We start from the raw sequence: 19,512 nt of genomic DNA, 5'->3' as shown, positions 1-19,512 counted from the left end.
TGAATCGATAACTGAGCAGTACCTGGTTACCAGGGCGTGTCCCAAAGAGCTTATCTGACTCAGTCCAATCAACAAGAGGACAAGGTCAACCCATCCTGGATACTCCTCCCCTCACTATGGAGCATAAAAATACTTTGATGTAACGTTAGAGAAAATAAAGTGCAAAATATTTATAACTGTTAAGGAGATTGGAATCCCCTCCTTTATTATTTTGTTTTCTATTTCCTTTTTTATTTTTTTTCCTTATTTCCTTTTTATTTTTGTTCCTTATTTCATTTTCACTTTTCTATTAACTTTTCTGTTTTTCTTGTTTAACTTAAAATTTGCACTATTTTTCTCTACACTTCATCCACACATACATGGACACACACAAGCTGTCTTTAATCTATGCATCTAGGAAAAAGGAACATTTGCTGAACAGAGAACAAAGTTAAAGAAATCTTATTTCATTCTCTTTAACATTTATTTTTTTTAAAAATCAGAACATTGTTAAATTTTCAATTCTAAAATAAAGTTAATTTTAAAACAAGAGGTACAATGAAGTACAGTGATTTCAACTAAATAAACATTATATACATTACCAACCTTCACAATTTTGTTTACTTTTGCTGAAGGTGTGGGAGGTGGAGGAGTCTCTGGGCTAGGATCATCTTCTTCAGGAGCTAGGTCTGGGTTAAGTGAAAATATACTCTCCAAGTCAATCTTTTAAAAGAGAAAATAGTTTAAAATAAATACATTGAAGTATTTACTTGCCTTTCCTCAACTAACAGTCCTTATATAATATTGCCACCAAAATTAAAGGTTCAATCATGAAGCATAAAGATCTTTTTTTCTAAAAACAGCAGAACCTAATAAATTAGGCCAAAATGCATTACTGACATTTTCTACTGACATAGAAAAGGAAGTGCTTCTTTTGCTCAATTCTGAGCAAAATTCAATTCTGAAATTTTAGAGATTACAGCTGACTTCTGCCACATTCCTGATCAGCAGAGTCTCATCAGAGATATATCACTGCTTGATATAAGTCTAACAGCTCTATTTCCTTTTGATTTAGTTGATATACTGCCTTTCTACTCAAACAAGTGACTATTTATCTTGATAATACAGGGGACAATATTTCTTTCCAACTGTGTTCCAGGTCCTTTTCCTTGAATAAAGGAAACTACATTTCAGATAATTAAAAAGATACAAAGAAACATGCTAATAAGTGGTAAGTGGTCCTCGATGTACAGTGACCATTCAAAGTTACAATGTCACTGAAAAGAGTGACTTATGACCGTTTTCAAAACCTATGACCATTGCAACATTTCCATGGTCACATGATCAAAATTCAGGCATTTGGCAACTGACTCATATTTATGATTGTTGCAATGTCCTGGGGTCAGGTGATCATCTTTTGCGACTTTCTGACAAAGTAAAGGCCAAGTTGCTTAGCAACAGAAATACAGGACTGACTACTTGTATTGGATCACGGTATTTCTTGTAAATTCAGCTGGCTATGAAATTTTCATTATTTCTTCCATTAGACTGACTTTTTTAAAAACATACAAAATACCATTGAACCACATTCTTACAGTTTTCATTGACTGCAATTCATATTTAATATTTCTACAAATTGATACTGTATTTGTGTTTGAAGAATTTCATTTTTCATAACATTCAGATGGTTAAAAAAGCCATACCTCTTTTCCTTTAGTATCACCATTTTCAATCCATTCTACAGTAACACTTTCATTATCCTCATTTAGAGATGTTACCATAGCTTCATGTATTCGACCTGGAAGGAAAGTATGTTAAGTTTTAAAATGTGATCAAAAGATCCTTAAAAAGACTCACAACGTATTGCAACACAGTGGCTCTTAATACCCAGGCTATTTTCTCTGACAAATGATAAACGGTTGGGAAAGTTTCATATACCTATTCCTTCTTTAACCAACTGAAAAAACCAAGCTGCCCTCTATTTGCCATTATGCTCTATCTGGGAGACTTTTTCTCCCTAAGCTGATAGTAGAAACTAAAGTATTATACAGCATAAAAACCATTCTCCTAAGTCCTTCTCCTTCTATATATTTCAGAAACCGAAAATATTTTCTTTTGAATCCTTGGTGCTTTCTGAGCTTGGCTGTTTGCAGGCAGACATTTCATTAATACCGTAACATCTTCAGTATTCGTGAGTGTGGGGTTTGCACCTTGTTTACATACAGTTGCTTGCCCTGCCAATGATGGTGGGTATAGCTTTCTCCTTGGTAGTTCCTTGACTAGGATAGTTTTCTGTTTGAATAATTTGTGTGCTTTTCAGGCTGTAGGCTGCTAGAAACCATATGTTCTGGACTTTCTGTTTTCCTTTTTAGCTTTTTATAGTCCTCATTGTATAGTGTATAAATGTGTTTCTCTCTATCTGTCTATGGGTAGCTGATTTGTCTAGGGTGCTCACCATTTCCCTGTTGAAATTATGTATAAATCCATGGGGTGTGAGATTAAAGAATTTTCATCATGTCTTATGACTATTAGTTGGTGTTCATCAATAAGCTCTACTAGGGAGAACACTTCCAGTGACTAGATGAATTGACACCCCATATTTTGTGGAAGACATTGCAGTCAAAAGGCAGCTGGATGTAGAATCCAAACAATTATCTCTGAATTAAAGGGTGATCTTGAGATCACCCTTGTGTATTCCGGTCAATTGGGAGTTTTTTGTGAACTCAATAGCAGAAACTGATATTTTTGTAGCCACTTGTGATCACTTAGGAGTTGTGGGTTTCATCATACTGAGCCATTAATGTGGCCATTTTAAAATTCAACGAAGTCCCATCTTTATAATCACCTTGGGTTTTAATTTTATGACTTCTTCAAGATTTAAAAGCCTTCAAAATTGCTACTTATGCATTTGCTGAGTGAGTCCCTCTTTAATCCACTTAAAAAGAAAGAAAAATATGTGTCTCCAGCTTGGTAAACTTTTATTTCTTGTATTATACAGTAAAAGGATGACTATAGTGTCTCGGCCCAAAGACCCAACTGCATGGCATCATCCATCAGGGAACGTGATCTGGTCTCCCCCTGACGGTTTATATGCGCCTTGGCCAATATATTGTCCATCAATACCAAGACATGTCTGCCCGCCACTGTGTCTTTGAAGTGGCGGAGAGCCAGGTGGACCACTCATAGTTCCAGCCAGTTTATACTGTGAGTCCGGTCCACCTGATCCCACTGCCCTTGGGCCATCTGCCCCTGGAGGTGGGCCCCCCAGCCAAACAGGCTGGCATCTGTGGTGAGAGTCAGTGAGTTCTGGTCCTTGAACAGATGGCCCTTGGTGATGGCCTGAGACGTCCACCAAAGGAGGGAACAGGAAACCTCCGCTGGGATACGCACCTTGGCCAGGGAACAGCTTAAGAGTCTCCTCTGAAAAGGCAAAAGAAACCATTGGAGCTTGCAGGAATGCAAGCGTGCCCAAGGAACTATCCCAATGGCAGACACCATGGTGCCCAGCAATTTAGAAAGTGTGGCTAAGGAGTCCCTGTGTCCCCTGGCCACTTGGCCTGCCAATGACAAGGGATTCCTGACGCTCCTGTGACAAAAAAAAACCTCTACACTCAATTGTGTCAATTAAGGCACCAAGGTGCACTAAGCTGGTGGTCGGATGGAGATGATTCTTGGGTATGTTAATTGAAAACCCATGGACTTGAAGGGTCTGCATCGTGGTCGCAAGGTCCCTTCGCGCCTGACTAGGTGATGAATATTGTATGAGAATGTAATCTAAATATGCCTGTAATCTGACAGGTACCTCCCGCAGCACAGCGACCAGGGCCGCAAGCACCTTGGTGAACACTCGAGGAGCAGAGGACAGCCCAAAGGGCAACGCCATATATTCGAAATGGTGGCCAAGGTAGGAAAAACGTAAGAATTGCCTATGCTGGGGTAAGATGGGAATGTGGAGGTATGTCTCCGTTAAATCAATTGATGTTAGAAAATCTCTGTGTCTAACACTACTCAAAATAGTCTGCAAAGAATGCATCTTGAAACATTTAGAACAAATAAATTGGTCCGCCGGCAGCAGCTGGACTGCCCGTATGTCCAAAGATGTTGAATCGCCTCTTGCATAAGGCGTCGTCAAGCCGGGTTGTTAGATAACGGGCAGGCCCTGAAGAGCCATGGGGGGTTGGAGACAAACTCGAGGGCGAGCCCTGAACCAACAGTAGACCAAACCCAAACACGGAGGTGTTTCTATCCCATTGATCAGCGCAAAAAACCAATCTGCCTCCAATGGGATAAATAGATGCCGGTAAATTAGGTCCGGCAGTAAAACCGTCTCCCGCCCCCGCGAAGGGGGCGCTTGGAGGCCTTACCTCTCTGGTAGTGGTCTGACTGCCCCCTCTGCCTTGAGGAATAGCCTCCTTGCTGCCTATATCCCTGGTTGCCGTAGTCCGCCCCAGAAAGGACGAACCATAATCTTGGTTCCAAAAGGACGACCCCCCATCTTGGCCCCGAAAGGAATGAAAAACATGGGTTGCATGGGATAGATAGGAAGTGGAGCGGGAGAACCCTTTCTTGGGCGCCGTAAGGAGAACCTTTCTCTTTTCGTTGTTCTCGATGAGAAAAGGATCCAATGCGTCCCCAAAGAGAGATTTGCCCTTGAAAGGGGCCGAGGCCAAATGGCACTTGTGGCGCAGTCCGCCTGCCATTGGTGAAGCCACAACAGTCTGCGAGATGCCACAGAAGATGCCATGGCTCGAGAGGCAAATCTGGCGGATGAGAGGGTAGCATCAGATGTAAACTGAACCACCGCCACCAGTTTGGCAATATCCTGATGGGCACAGAGGTCTGCAATGGGGATATGCTGTTCCAGGTCCTGCAGCCAGAGAAGATAGGAACAGGTGAAGAACAAGGCAGTGGTTGAGGCCCAGATTGCCCATGCCGCTGCCTGGTGGCCACGCTGCAGAATGAGATCTTGTTTCTTGTCCTCTGGTTAAAGGACATCTTCTGGGCCCCCCAGCATATTGGCTGAAGTATAGAGGGCAGTTACCGGGGCGTCGATAGCTGGGATCGACAGGAACTGAGCCAATTCATTGGCCACGTTGAAGAATTTCTTGTCAGAAGCCGATGAAGTCGGACTTGAGGTGGGAGCTTCCCACTGACACTGGACCAGGTAAACGAAGATCTTTGGGGTAGGTATCGTTTCTGATGGAAGAGCCTGCTTGGAAAACAGGGTGTCTGAAAACACAGTTGCCGGGCGGGGGTGGTGGTCACCAGCTAAGTGCCAAAATTTGAAGCCATTTTGGCCTTGTATAGTAATGAAGGGAACAGGATTGATGGAAAAAGGCCAGAAAAGGTTTCTGGTTCGGTTCCCTGCCCTCATCCTCGGACATTTCGGCCTCTTTAATTTCCCCTTCCTCGGATTCAGAAGAGTGGTCTGATTCTTCCTCATCCAGGGCCAAAGGTTTTACTGTTGCCAAGGGTGGAGGCACAGCTGGTCTATCAGTTGCCTGCGTTTGGGCTGGTTGCTTGTTGGATTGAGCATCCCTTTGCTGCAAGCCTGCTGCAATGCCCTGTGAAATGGCAGTTAAAATGTCTTAGAAATTGACCATGCAGAGGGGATTAGGTTGACCAATGCCTGCTGAAGTAGATGGGATACTGTCTACCCTCTGCAAAGTGGGAGGTGCCAATGATGCTGCAGGAGTCACAGCTAAATTTATCTCCTGCGTTGGCCCCCAGGTGCCTGACACATCAATGGGAAAAAGAGGGTTAAGCGAAGCCTCCTTGCCCTGTCTATCCCCAGGAGAAAGCTGTAAAGCCAATTGCATCTGGGCAAGCTGAGACGAATCAGTAGTATTAGAGGAGGGAAGCTTCTTGGAAGCAGCTTTCCTGTAAATGTGTTCTAATGTCTTCGCCTTCTGCTTCTCATAACGAGAAGCAGGTTTAGAGGATTTCTTAGACTTTCCGGTTTTTGCTGAGGTCTTTAAGGGCTTCTTGCGCCCCCTGGTGGTGCCAGAGGAGGCAGAGGTAGAGGCAGTGGGGGGGGGGAGCTCCCACTTGTTCCTCCACCACCTGGGGAATGCTAGCCTCGGCAGTAATCTCCCTGCTAACATCTGTTGCTTCAGAGGCTATGGCGGCCGCCATTTTGACAAGAGAAAGGGTGCACAAATACGAAAATGGCGCTTCACGCCTTTTTTTCCAATGGTCCCACAGTCACTGAAAGCAAGATGGTTCAGCTCCGCAAGCTGAATTCCCTGCTTTTGAAGGCTCGGGTCATTCTGCGGTATCTGAAAGATGCTCAAGTGACTACCAATCAATCAAGGCTACCGCGGTTCGCAGCTCTACTGCAAGCAGGAGCGGCGGAGCATTTCCCAGCTTGATAGAATATCCAGAGCTCACAGGGGAAGCGAACAGGTCCGGAGCGCAAGCGGAGAAGGACCGGCAGTGAAGGCAGGGGCGTGCGGCGGCGGTGGACTTGAAAGACGCGAACCTCACAGGCAATATAGTAGTTCAAGCCACTCTCGCTTTTTCAAGCCACAAACGAGCACTTTAAACCATCTTTGCCTGATAACACTGTCACGCCCTGAAAGGGCTCAAAGACACCGACCCACAAAGGCTCTTTAGCTCTGTGAGGAGCTTTAGTCAGCCAGGGTCATGCCTGCATGATGGAATCAAATCAAGACTATCTCTGTACTCACAAAGGCAATACCACAACTATTTTTCTCAGCCTAGGAACAAGGCGATGATGCATCCATCCTCATTGAGGGACTGAGTCGGAACTGGGCTTTGCCTAGCAACAGGGGCGTGGTTTCAATTAACTGTCAGGCTCAGTCCTCGTAATGAGTGGATGAGGTCAACCCAGCCTGGATGCTACCTCCACCACTAGGGAGAATGAAAAGGATATCATGGAAGATTCTAAAATTATAACCTAAAAGAAGGAAATTATTGGATTTACAAATAGAGCTGTTGTACTATTTAACAATCAAGAGAGATACATATATAAATAAGGTAACAAAAGAGCAATGTGGAGTACTTATTTTAAATCAGAATATAAGAGATTCAATATGTACTTTATGTTTAAAGACTTCTGGGAGGAAAAGGGGGGGAAGCAAAATTGGTTGTTGGATTATGGTTAAATAATAATGTAAAATCTCCATTCCCACTCCACTCCAGGGGAAGGATACTGTAAAATCTTCATTTCCTCCAGATCAGCAGGAACTCGGGAGGCAGAGAATAGATGGGGCCATGGCCAGTCAGTGGTATTTACCGGTTCTCTGAACTACTCAAAATTTCTGCTACCGATTCTCCAGAACTGGTCAGAACCTGCTGAATACTACCTCTGCTCCTGATATATAAATAAGAAGTTATGTTTAGTAATGTTTAATGGTTTTTAATGTCTGTAAAGTTTAATTCTTAATTAAGATCAGATTTGCATTATTAAAGAGAGGTATTTGGATTTGATGTTAAACAGAAAATGGGACTATATGTTTATGTTAGGTATTTTTGATAACTTTTATTGGATTTCTGTTGATTAATAAGGTGAGTTACAGATTTAGACAGGAGTTTATAAAAATGGATGAGGTATATAATGAAGATGTATTTGGTTGCTGGTGGTTGTCAGCATTTTTGTGGGTTTGGGGTCATGGTTTCAGTTCACATTGTTTCAGTTATTCCTTGAGTTTATATATGGTGCACTGGCATTTGTTAATGGCTAAGCCATGATATTAGATAATTAGCCTTCATAACAACATGAACATCAAGTGCCTGTCAATAATATAAATGAGAAGAGAATAATACTGTTTAATTGTCAAGGAATCATAGCTTGAGGGTTTTCATAATTAACACAAATTGCAGCTATTTTCAGGAACTGGCGTTTTTGAAGTCACAAACTAAACATTGGCTAAGTATATCATTTCCTTGTCCTCACATTATTTTTGTGGTTACAATCTATAAGAATATCTTTGCAAATCATCCAATAAAGCTTATAAACAATTCTTCATATATTGTGCTAAGTATTTGAAGGTTGAACATGCTTCAAAATATTTTAAAAAAGGTACTTCAGAATAAATGGAAAAATGAGCACAACACCTCTTTTAAAGCATCCAAAATTTTATTTTCAGACATGGCAGCTTTGGGAGTCAACTCATTAACAAGCAGATGTTTTTCTGAATCACATGAATGTTCTAAAATTGCAGCTAACCTAAAGAAATGCTATGTACACACATTCAGAAACACTTCTGAATTATTTTCAAACAATCCTAATACTAATACTATAATGTGACTTTTCCTCCCTTTGTTAAACTGGAGGTCAGTGTTGCCAGCCCGTAATGCATCCGGCCACGAGTTTATTACCCCTGCTCTATAGGATTTACACTCACCAAAAGAAAACACTATTAAGAACCATGATTCCTCAAGAAGTGTCACAAGTCAACACCAATGGCAGGGTCTGGCTGTACTGCACCAAGAACGTTTCTGCTGACAGAAGTCTTTTTACCACGGCAAATGCAGCAGCCTCGGCTCTGCCCCAGGACCACTTCACGTTCTTCACCAGGAGACGATGTAAGGGCTCAGTAACAGTGGCTTTCCAGACTGGTGCCGAAGACATCCTCGAACTCCTTAAAAATTGCTTCAGTGCTCTCGTCTTTCAAGGCATTGGTCACTTCTAGGCCCAGGGCTTCGAACCAGTTAAGCCCCAGGAGCCTTTGCAGGTCACCGCTGACCACCGTCACTGGGAGCTGGCTGCTGTATTTCTTGAATTGCACCCGGAAGGTGCCCTGGCCCACAATGGGGACTCGGTTCCCCTGGTAATCCCGAAGGCAGATGTCAGGGGCGCGTAGATGCTGCTTCTTCAGGCAAGGGATAGCCCGCTTGAGCATGGACCACGGCATGATGGTTAGTGATGACCCAGTGTTGATCTCCATCTTGCATGGAGAGCCCTCGATGAGGACTGTGACCTTCAGCTTTTTTGGCCGCCTAGTGCTGACTTGGCCGATTGAGGTGTGGTAGGTGACACTGGTGTTGCCCTCTGAGTGCCATGGTGGCTTCTGCCATGCCCCTTGGTTGGGCCTCTGCTGGCGGTTAGATCGGCTTCTTGGCTGCCAGGTTGTCATGGGGTACTCACTTCTGCAAACTTTGGCTATGTGCCTCTTTCGCTCGCAGCACTGGCAGATAGCGTTGCGGAAATGGCAAGCTGATTGGGCATGGTCTCCTCCGCAGATAGCGCAAGGTGGGAATCGTGGTTTGAATTTGCGCGCTGGCTTAGCACGGCTACTGCGCATGCGGCAGCTGTCATCTTCGCCTTCTCAGCTCTCGGCCTCTGCAGCCTCGCGATGTACGCGTGGGATCTTTTGCGCGTCGTGGAGTGCTTTGGTGCTGTAGGGTTTCTGTTGACTTGACGGCCGATTCTGATGCCCTGGCTTCGTTCAAGGCAATTTGTAGAGTGAGGTTAGATTTGGCAAATAATCTCGTCTGTAAATTAATGTCCCGCACACTGCATATGATGCGGTCAAGAATTAGTTTGTCTAGGTCTCGGAACTCGCAGTACGTTGCGGACTTTCGTAGCGCCATAACGTATTCGTTGATTGATGCACCTTCCTTCTGGTTGCGAATATTAAATTTGTGCCGGCAGACGTGCTCAGATGGCTTGGGAGCGTAGTGTGTCCTCAGCATCTGCTGGAGCACGGACCAAGCAACCGATTGTAGCGGCGTTGATTCAGAGAGATCTTTGGCAATTTCGAACACTTCCCATCCACAGTAACCGAGGAACATGTTCTTATGGCCTTCAGAAAGGCCCATGAGGTTGTTGGCTTCCAGGAAGCAGTCGAACCTCAGCATATACGAGTCCCAGTGCTCGGTGACTGGGTCATACGGAGTCGATGGGGCATGCATGGCCATTTTGTGTTCTGAGGGCGTTTTGAGTTTGCCACTCAAAAATGGCTGCTCGAAGCCGCGCTGAGTTCCGGGCTGGATGTACTTGCTGGATTGCTATGTTCTTTTTGGTTCGCCTAGTTGCCTTCCAATCCCATCCACATCGCCAGTGTTAGATCAGGTAATGGACTGGCACATACAGGCTAACGGTAACAACAGCTCTTTATTATAACACAAGTATGACCAATCCAGCGAAGGTTGAGTCTGGCAGCAGCCCTTTTATAGGGAGCTGTCAGATCCTTCAACCAATGACATTAAACCTCTGTTCCCTCCGGAACAGAGGACTTGGTGGAAACCATTATAACTGTAGCAAGTATCTAACATGTATTTTCTTTCATTTCAGATAATAATCAATTATACCTAATCATTTTCCAAATGACACAATACATAAAGCCAAAGCAAGCTCTGCTTTCTCATTTATCAGATAAACAGCTGTTTTTCTTTTGGGAATTTTTTCTTCTTTGTACATGTTTACAGATTCATCTGGAGAAGTGTAAGGAAGCCAGGCTCATTTCCTCGTTTGAATCCATTTCTTTGTTTCTCTGATAACAAACTCATTCAAAATAACTGCTGAAGACAAAACATATTTTTCTTCTTGGTGAATGAACTTAATTCAGTTGCTAGATAAAGTCTAGCCAGAGATTTAAGTTATCTCCTGCCAATAACATAACTATAGAAGCAAGAAGACTATGTTAAAACTGGGTGAAGTAACCTACTCTGAGATTCAAAGCATATCTATAAGAAAAATATTAATAAAATCATAAAGTAATTATTATTATATGAGCTTTGATGGCACAGTGATTAGAATGCAGTACTGGAGGCCACTTCTGCTGACTGCCGGCTGCCTGCAATTTGGCAGTTCAAATCCCACCAGGCTCAAGGTTGACTCAGCCTTCCATCCTTCCGAGGTGGATAAAATGAGGACCCAGATTGTGCGGCAATACGCTGACTCTGTAAAACTGCTTAGAGTGGGCTGTAAAGCACTATCAATCAATCAATCAATCAATCAATCAAATTTTATTTGATTAGCCGCACCCTCTCCAGAAGGACTCGGGGCAGCGTACAATTAAAACACATAAAATATACAAATATAAATAGTACATAAACATATACATACGCATGGAGGAGGTAAACAGATGAATAAAATAGAATTAAAATTTCAATTTAAAATCCCCTCAATTAAAATACAAAATACACAATTAAAAAACCCGTCAGGAGCGATATGATAAAACTATAAAGCAATGTAAGTGCTATTGCTATTTTAGAATAACTGGCGTTTTGTCCATAAGAATTAAACAGTATATTCTGTTGTCAGGAAAGCTACCCTATCTGATCTCGATGATCCTCAACTCCTGGGCCACAGCCCACCTCTAGGCATTGAGCCATATGGAACTGGGCCACGAAAGTGGTGGGAGAGTGTGTGCACATCGCATCCCCACTTGTGCAAAGAGCAAGGTGAGCACAAAGCCAAAAAGATTGGGGAACTCTACTGTAATACGATATTATACATATTAAGAAAATAACTATTCATAAAAGACACTAAATTAAAAAATAATAATTTTCTGTCAGGATGGTTTATGGCAACAGCCTATAATATATCATACATTGGAAATCTCCTCTCCCAATATCGACAATGCTTTTTGAGTTTAAAATTATCAGTTTAAAAAATGGAGACATTAGATGAGAAAGGAACACCAATATTTTTGGCCCACAACAATCACACAGTATATGAAACTAAAAGAGATTCCATCACTTTGGGTACTTTTATTGTTTATACAGAGCAATTCAATGGAATTTATCACAAATGCAGACATTAATAATGAATCTCATAAACATGATATTTAAGATAACTGAAGCAAGTAGACAGAAGAACTAGGAAGTAACTTTTCATTGAGACTATCTCTGGTATAAAAGTCTATGTGATAAAAGGGAAAAACTCCCAATCTTGATTCCTGATAACAACATGGATAGACCCATTTAGATCTCTTGGCAGCAATACCTTCTTTACAGGATCAGGTTTTTTTTGTCTTCACAATCTACTCCATGGATTTCTTTATAATCCCTGTAAAGGCTGAAGTTGGCAAGACAGCAACCAATTTTCAGGCCAGACAGAATAATTATGGAAACACTGAACAGATGCCTCTAACCCTCAAGTCTGGGAAAAAAAGTAACCACAAGTTTGACAACTCAAAACTTCAGCAAGAAAGAAACTGGAACAGATATACTGTGTGTGTGTGTATCTATACTGTATGTATATATAAATATTAGTTTCTGTAATAGGGCAGACTTTCTGCACATTTATTACTACTATTTTAAAAAATCCTACACTAAAATACTTAAAGAGATCGAAACAATGGAGGAGGGGAGTACCCCCGTAGAAAATAAAATAAGAAGACCAACTATCCAACACTAAGATCTCATAAAACCCTAGCCTATATTCTTTCTCTAAAATGTATATTTTTTCAAAAGAGAAAAATACAACAACCTATTAAATAGATATAAATTTATACAATTCAACTTTTAAAAAACAAACCTTGACGATCTTTTCTGCTCATGCTTCTAATTCAGTATACATTGATAAAACAACTTTTAGAGCCCAAGACACAAATATTTTTCTATGAATACATAACCAACATCTTGTAATCTCAATTCTCTATCCAGTTACTGCTCACAACTGAATTGTGATCAAAAATATTCAGTAGCAAAAAAGTCCTAAAATGAGACTTAAATTCATACACCGTAAAAGAATTAAGCCAAGACCAACCAATCCTTGCTTCTGTTAAAGATACCATTAATATATTATTACATGAAATAATAAAAACAGCAATAATTTATACAAATACTTTATATAAATATGGCTTCAAATGGATTAACATCTTCTGATAAATATCTTCTTCACCATCTTTTATTGGACATATATCACTCAACATAGTCATGAGGTTAAAAATAACTCAGTTGTTCTACAAGGGTCAAAAATGGTGAGAAATCCCTAGAAAAATATGTTACAGAAAAAACACAACTTTTTTCTCTTATGAGACAGAAACAACAGCAGGTGTATAGCGCCTCTATAGGTTCATGTGTTAAAGACTAGATAGAGCAGCTTAGTTCTTTTATGTCATGCAAAAACAGAAAATAAAAATTAAGAAAATGGATTTTAAAATATAAACAGCAGTATTGTATTTCAGTAAGTGTACAACTACTTAAAACAATGGCATCCATACTTTCTTCATAAATGAACTACATCAATTCCTGGGAGAAAATAGCAAATAGGACACCCACCACTGCGAGTGCTATACCATATTCTTATAAATGAGCAAGGGTGTGAAACTTGTGGCCCGTCGGTCAGATGAACTGCGTGCTGCCCACGGCCACCCTCAGTTTAGCGAAGGGAAAAAAGTCATGATACGTCACGTGACAATGTTTGACCCCCCCTGGCCTAGAGGATGGAAACGTTGATTACTTTTGCAGCATTAAATTTGGAAGTTATGGCTTGTTGACGATGTATAAAAAAAAGCCCTGATGTATTAGTGGACTATCAATGGGTTGCCAATATAGGCATGGTGCATATTAAGCAAATCACTGCATCAAGATCAAAGAAAGTAATAAATACCACTATACTTTGTATAGGTTAAACCTACCTTAGCAACATTAAGATGTAAGATTTCAACTCCCAGAATTCTCCAGCTAGTATGCTTTATGTTTGAAGAATTGAGCAAAATAAGACATTAAAAAGTGTTGACTAAAATAGTACATACTAAAAAGTATTTTAACTGAATATTTTAAATTACTTTGAGGCCTTTTTTTAAACAGGGTTTATGCAAAATTAGAAATATATAAATGGACATGGAAAAGCTAGAAATGTTTGTAAGAGAGGTGCTGGGTGGCTACATGCCTAACCTGCCAAAGAGAAGACTAAGGAACAATACAGTAGCTGTCTACATTTAGGCAACAAAAACGAAATGCACAGGTCCAGTATAGGTGGTACCTTGTTCAACAGTAATAACTGTGAAAGGGATCTTGGAGTCTTAGTGGACAACCATTTAAATATGAGCCAGCAGTGTGCAGCAGCTGCCAAAAAAGCCAACACAGTTCTAGGCTGCATAAACAGAGGGATAGAATCAAGATCACGTGAAGTGTTAATACCACTTTATAATGCCTTGGTAAGGCCACACTTGGAATATTGCATTCCGTTTTGGTCACCACAATGTAGAAAAGATGTGGGGACTCTGGAGAGAGTGAAAAGAAGAGCAACAAAGATGATTAGGGGACTGGAGACTAAAACATATGAAGAACAGTTGCAGGAACCGGGTATGTCTAGTTTAATGATAAAGAACGACTAGGGGAGACATGATAGCAGTGTTCCAATATCTCAGGGGTTGCCACAAAGAAGAGAGTGTCAAACTATTCTCCAGGGCACCTGAGGCTGGAACAAGAAGCAATGGGTGAAAACTAATCAAGGATAGAAGCAACTTAGAACTGAGGAGAAATTTCCTGACAGTTAGAACAATTAATCAGTGGAACAGCTTGCCTCCAGGAGTTGTGAATGCCCCAACACTGGAAGTCTTTAAGAAGATATTGGATAGCCATTTGTCTGAAACGGTATAGGGTTTCCTGCCTAGGCAGGGGGTTGGACAAGACGACCTCCAAGTTCCCTTCCAACTCTGCTAATGTATTATTATATTAAATATCTAAAAGGCTGTCACAAAAAACAGGGTGAAGACTCAGCTATCTATTGAAGGTGAGTGTAGGACTAGAACTAAGAAATTGAAATTAAAAGAAAGAATTGAGGCTAAATACTAGGAGGAATTTCCTAATGGCAGTAGCTATTAAATAGTGCAACTATCAGCTCAGAAAGCTTAATTGACTAACCTTCACTGGAAATTTTCAGTTTAAGGCTGGATAACTCTTTGTGGAGAGTGATTTGGCTGATTCTTACACTGAGCAAAACATGCTGCTAAATGACTTATACCATGTGAATTGGAAAAGATCTTACAAGATTCTAGTTAGTGTGTTTGCATATGAACAACAATTTACAGGTCACAGAGAGCTGTATATATGGTGTTGATTAAGTAAGTATGCTAGTCACTAAATCATTTCTGAAAAAATATGAGTCTTGAATACCTAGCAACCCTATTTGAATTTTCTTCCAATAATGGAGTTTCTAATGATACTTTCACACATTCAAAAGCTTTTATCTAAGGAATATCTCTTACAATATGGTCAATTCTACATTTAACTCCAAGCCTGGACTTCTTGTTATTCTAGTCACATCTTTATAAGAAATATGGTATTTTTTTCCCTTTTGGCAAGCCTAAGCCTTTTGTAGTAATAATGAAATATTCCCCAAAGCACTTTTTCAAAAATGAATGCTGAAGCTGTTGCAATAGTGCCTATGAAAAGATGCTTAAAGATCGAACTATCTATAGGCATTAATGTTTAAACAGAATGCTCACCACTGTTTCTAAGCTAAATGTTGAAATGATTCTAGGGCATGACAATTTGCAAAAATGCCATAGTTGGAATGTCACAAAAATAATACCATATATTATACTCAGGCTTTGTGATTTCATACTGCATTTGCTGAGAGGGCTTATTATTTTTGAACTTTTTACTTCCTATGCCGAAAACCTTAATACATGCTCTGTGGGAATGAAGGAATAAAGAGACTGCTAGGGATCTGGAGAGTCCCCAAATCATAGTAGAAAATGATGCAACGAAATGCTTCTGTTCTCCAAAATGTCACTGTCAGATAATAAAGGGGCTGTTTTGAACTATACCTGAACGTCCAAAGACAGCTAATCCAATCCCAAATGAAAATCCATAGCAAGCAATGGAGTACAGGAATCACCAGAGTCTAGCGAAGAGGAACCTGTGGAAAGCAACCTAAATTTTGAGGAAATAATGTATGGTGAAAATCTGCCAGTAATTTGACTAACAATACTAATGTGTGCCTGGCTTATCTGACTTCAACTTTTTCTCCCAGTAATATATTCTTGTTTACAGCATTTTCTAATCAATTTTCATCTTAATGGATGAAAATGTGATTGGCCATCAGCTATACCTACACCTACATCTGGTTACATCATTCCATAGGCTGTTATTTTAGCAATTATTCAGTAGAGGCACCTAAACAAAAAAATCAGGTTTGATTATTTTTGATTTTCCTATAACTGTAACTGAACAATCCAGCAAATGGAAGTCACTATTAAAAGGCAATGTTTTCTCCTAGGGCAGGGGTCCTCAAACTATGGCCAGCTGAAGCCATTAATCTGGCCTGTACGGCACGAGGCTGCCCCGCCCATATTGCCCTGCCCACCCATCAGCCCCCACCCTTCAGCTGAGTGCAGGTCTCACCTTAGCGAACCCTGCAGGCTGGAGCTGGAAGGTAAGGCTGTTTTTGCCCAGTAGAGTGGTCCTGGGGGCCAGGGAGGCCAAAAAAAAGGAGGTGCAGAGGCCTCCACGCATCCCATTTTGCCTGGCAGAGTGCTTCTGGGAGCTGAGGAGGCCAAAAATGGGATGTGCGGAGGCCTCGGAGCATCCCATTTTTGCCCGGCAGAGTGCTTCTGGGGACAAGGGAGGCCAAAACGCAATGCGCAGAGGCCCTAGGCGAGGAAAACAGAGCCCCTCACCTCCGTTTCTTAGCTCGGGCTTCCTACGCCCATCCACCCCAAGACAAAAATGGGCAAAATGGACAGCTAAATTTGCCACACCCACCCAGTCACATGATCACCTAACAATGCCCACCCAGTCACATGATCACCTAGCCATGGCCACAGAGCCAGCCTAGCCCCCAAAACAATCTGGGGGACCGTGAATTGTCCCCCTGTTTAAAAGGTTTGAGGACCCCTGTCCTAGGGCAATGAATGGGAGCTGGAAGCCATCATACTAATACTGGTAAGAGAACTAGAAACACTTATAAATTCTGGATATTAGGATTCTAGGAACGTTTATCCAATTATGGACACTATGTTTTAATGATTCAGAAGAAGAGCAAGAATGATGTTGAATAAGGAAAGTGGAAATAAGACCTATGAGAAATAGAAGGATCTTGATATGTTTAGCCTCCCCCCCCCCCCCAAAAAAAATCAGTTTTTAAATACTCCAAATCATCCACAAAGAAAATCAAGACCTATTTTGTCTCATTCCAGAAGGCAGGGCAATCAATCAATTGATGTTAAGGACCACAGATTCTGAGAGTAAGTTTTATCTATGTCTGTCTGTCTGTCTGTATGTGTGTACACACACATATTCTAGCAATCAGCAGATCAACAGCTGACTGGCCTACATGACCTTGATAGCTTAATAAATTTTTCTGCCATCTTGTATTGACAGGTACAGGTAGTCCTTGACCACAATTGAGTCCAACATTTCTGCTGCTAAGTGAAACATTTGTTAAGTGAATTTTGACCCCATTTTAAGACCTTTCTTGCCACAATTGTTAAGTGAATCACTGCAGTTGATAAGTTAGTAACACAATTGCTAATTGAGACTGGCTTCCCCATTGACTTTGCTTGTCAGAAGATCACAAAAGGTGATCACATGATCTCCGGACAATGCAGCCATCATAAATATGAGTTGGTTGCCAAGCATCTGAATTTTGATCACGTGACCATGGGGATGCTGCAATAGCCATGTGAAAAATGGGTCAAAAGTTACTTTTTTCACTGCCATTGTAACTTTGAATGGTCACTAAATGAACTGTTGTAAATCAAGGGATTACTTGTACATTACATTTCACCTCAGAGGACCAAATCATGGACTAAATAATTTACTAAATATCAAAGATTAATTTTTCTGAAGGGAACTGGATGAAAAAATGAGAAACCTGCACTCTAGAAAGAAAAAACATGCAAAGAAGGTAGTTTGTATTTACCAGTAGAAATACAATGCTTGAAGAGGTTTCTATCCATTAAGGAGGTGAGAATTCTTATTTGGTTCGCATCTTTGTTAATCTAATTTTCACTTCTTACTAAAATATGTAATGAAATACCATTATTCTTTAGAATGCATATTTCTTCCATGTTTACATTCAAAACTTGGGTGGAAAATATATGAATATATTTGAAACATTTTGAGAGTATAAATATGTTTCTTCGACTCAGGTAAGGCTGTGCAAATGAAGTGTAACTGAGTCATAAGAGCCAATTGCTTTGAAGGCCTTCCCAGTTCACATGTACATGCTCAGAAAGCAATTCAATTGGGTTTGGTACTGCAAACACATAGCTTTGCTAAAATTCAGTAAAAATGTTGCTACAAAGCACTCCTTAGAATGATCATAGCAGCCTTATTACTTACAATTTTATATAGAAATGCATTCAATCTTAATAGTTTTAATAGGTTTAGTTTCAACATAATTTTGAATCTATGTACATCTAGAGCTTCTACTGAAATTAACAGAGCTTAAACCCAAATGTCACTAGGGAAGAAAAGCTATATAATTCTGGTCCTGAGCTCATGTATGTATCTGCATTGGCTCTTCAGTAGAGGACCAAGGATACAGTATTCAGTAAAATAACTGTAGCACTGAATGTGGTCCCACTAACTAGAATATTTTAAAAAATGGAAAAAAAGATTAGACCAAAAGCCTATCCAATCAGATATTCTGTGCAAAAAGATTTAGATATTTTACTATAGTGGCTTTCTCCCCTATCCTCCTCATATTGTAGATGAGCTGTTACCATAATTCCTTTTTAAACAGGAAAAACTACTTCAAGAAAAGGATCAAAGCCAGAGAATTAGGAAGGGAAATGAGTATTTAATCTTTTCTCTGCCTGTCAGTTCTTTGCTATAAATAACCTTAAATTACCTGAATTCTAAATGTAACCAATAGTACACATGGAATACTTGAGTAGACAGTGAGGTTGATTACATTTCAGGAGAAAGACCAATAACATTCTTGTACTATGGCAGACAATCTATGGCAGGGGTCGGCAACCAATGGCTCTGGAGCTACATATGGCTCTGGAGCCACATGTGGCTCTTTCATCCTTCTGCTCCACAATTGATAGAGCTTTCGGTTAGGACAGTTAGTGGAAAAAGGACACCGTACTACGAAAGTCTATGATGGGGGAACCAGACTTCCAGTTGGCTCCAGAATTGAATGGGGTGCTTCCAGTTAGGACCTTTGTGGTGTTTTGCGTGTTTAAGGTTGCCAACCCCTGGTCTATGGAAATGCAAACCATTGACAGACTGGTTAGATCCAGGAGTACGTGAAATGAGTTATAGTTTACCATGCCTTCAAATATAAACTAATCCCAAGTATTATAAATATCTAGTTGCTTTCTTAGAATCTCATCATTCTTTTATATTTGATGGGTGGCACTTTCATGTGGCACTGACCTATCAAGTGTGTGGTACAAAACTTAGTATCTTATTGGCAAGTATCTTTTTAATTATTTAGACCTTCAGGCATGTTCCAAAAAATTGGTTTAAACATCAATTTCTTATATAAATTGTAACTTTGCTGCATTACAAACTTTAGCCAATTTATATCTGGAAGTATCTTAACACAATGCAATAAGTTAAACAAGCTTAAAAAATAAAAACTATTATTCAATTCTTTACCAATCTTTAATCAACATTTATACAAGTAGTCCTCACTTACCAACCACAAGA

At 40.6% G+C, this 19,512-nt stretch overlaps 1 protein-coding gene across 6 annotated transcripts in view; it reads right to left on the bottom strand.

The window, feature by feature from the left end:
* KIF2A (kinesin family member 2A) overlaps nt 1-19,512 on the bottom strand; it is a 65,808-nt gene that overhangs the window by 42,737 nt on the left and 3,559 nt on the right. For 5 of the 6 annotated variants that reach the window (XM_081945207.1, XM_081945209.1, XM_081945211.1 and 2 more), the window contains exons 2-3: nt 1,683-1,777; nt 586-702 (exon numbers count right to left, since the gene is read on the bottom strand). In XM_081945207.1, coding sequence (XP_081801333.1) covers nt 586-702; nt 1,683-1,777 — 212 coding nt within the window. Of the gene's footprint in view, nt 1-585; nt 703-1,682; nt 1,778-15,674; nt 15,694-19,512 lie in introns of those variants that run through there. The other variant, XM_081945210.1, reaches the window with a different exon arrangement.

Source organism: Natrix helvetica (assembly GCF_964273705.1).
Source record: "Natrix helvetica genome assembly, chromosome: 2".
NCBI classification, from domain to species: Eukaryota; Metazoa; Chordata; class Lepidosauria; order Squamata; family Natricidae; genus Natrix; species Natrix helvetica.
This window is presented reverse-complemented; position numbering and strand designations above follow the sequence as displayed.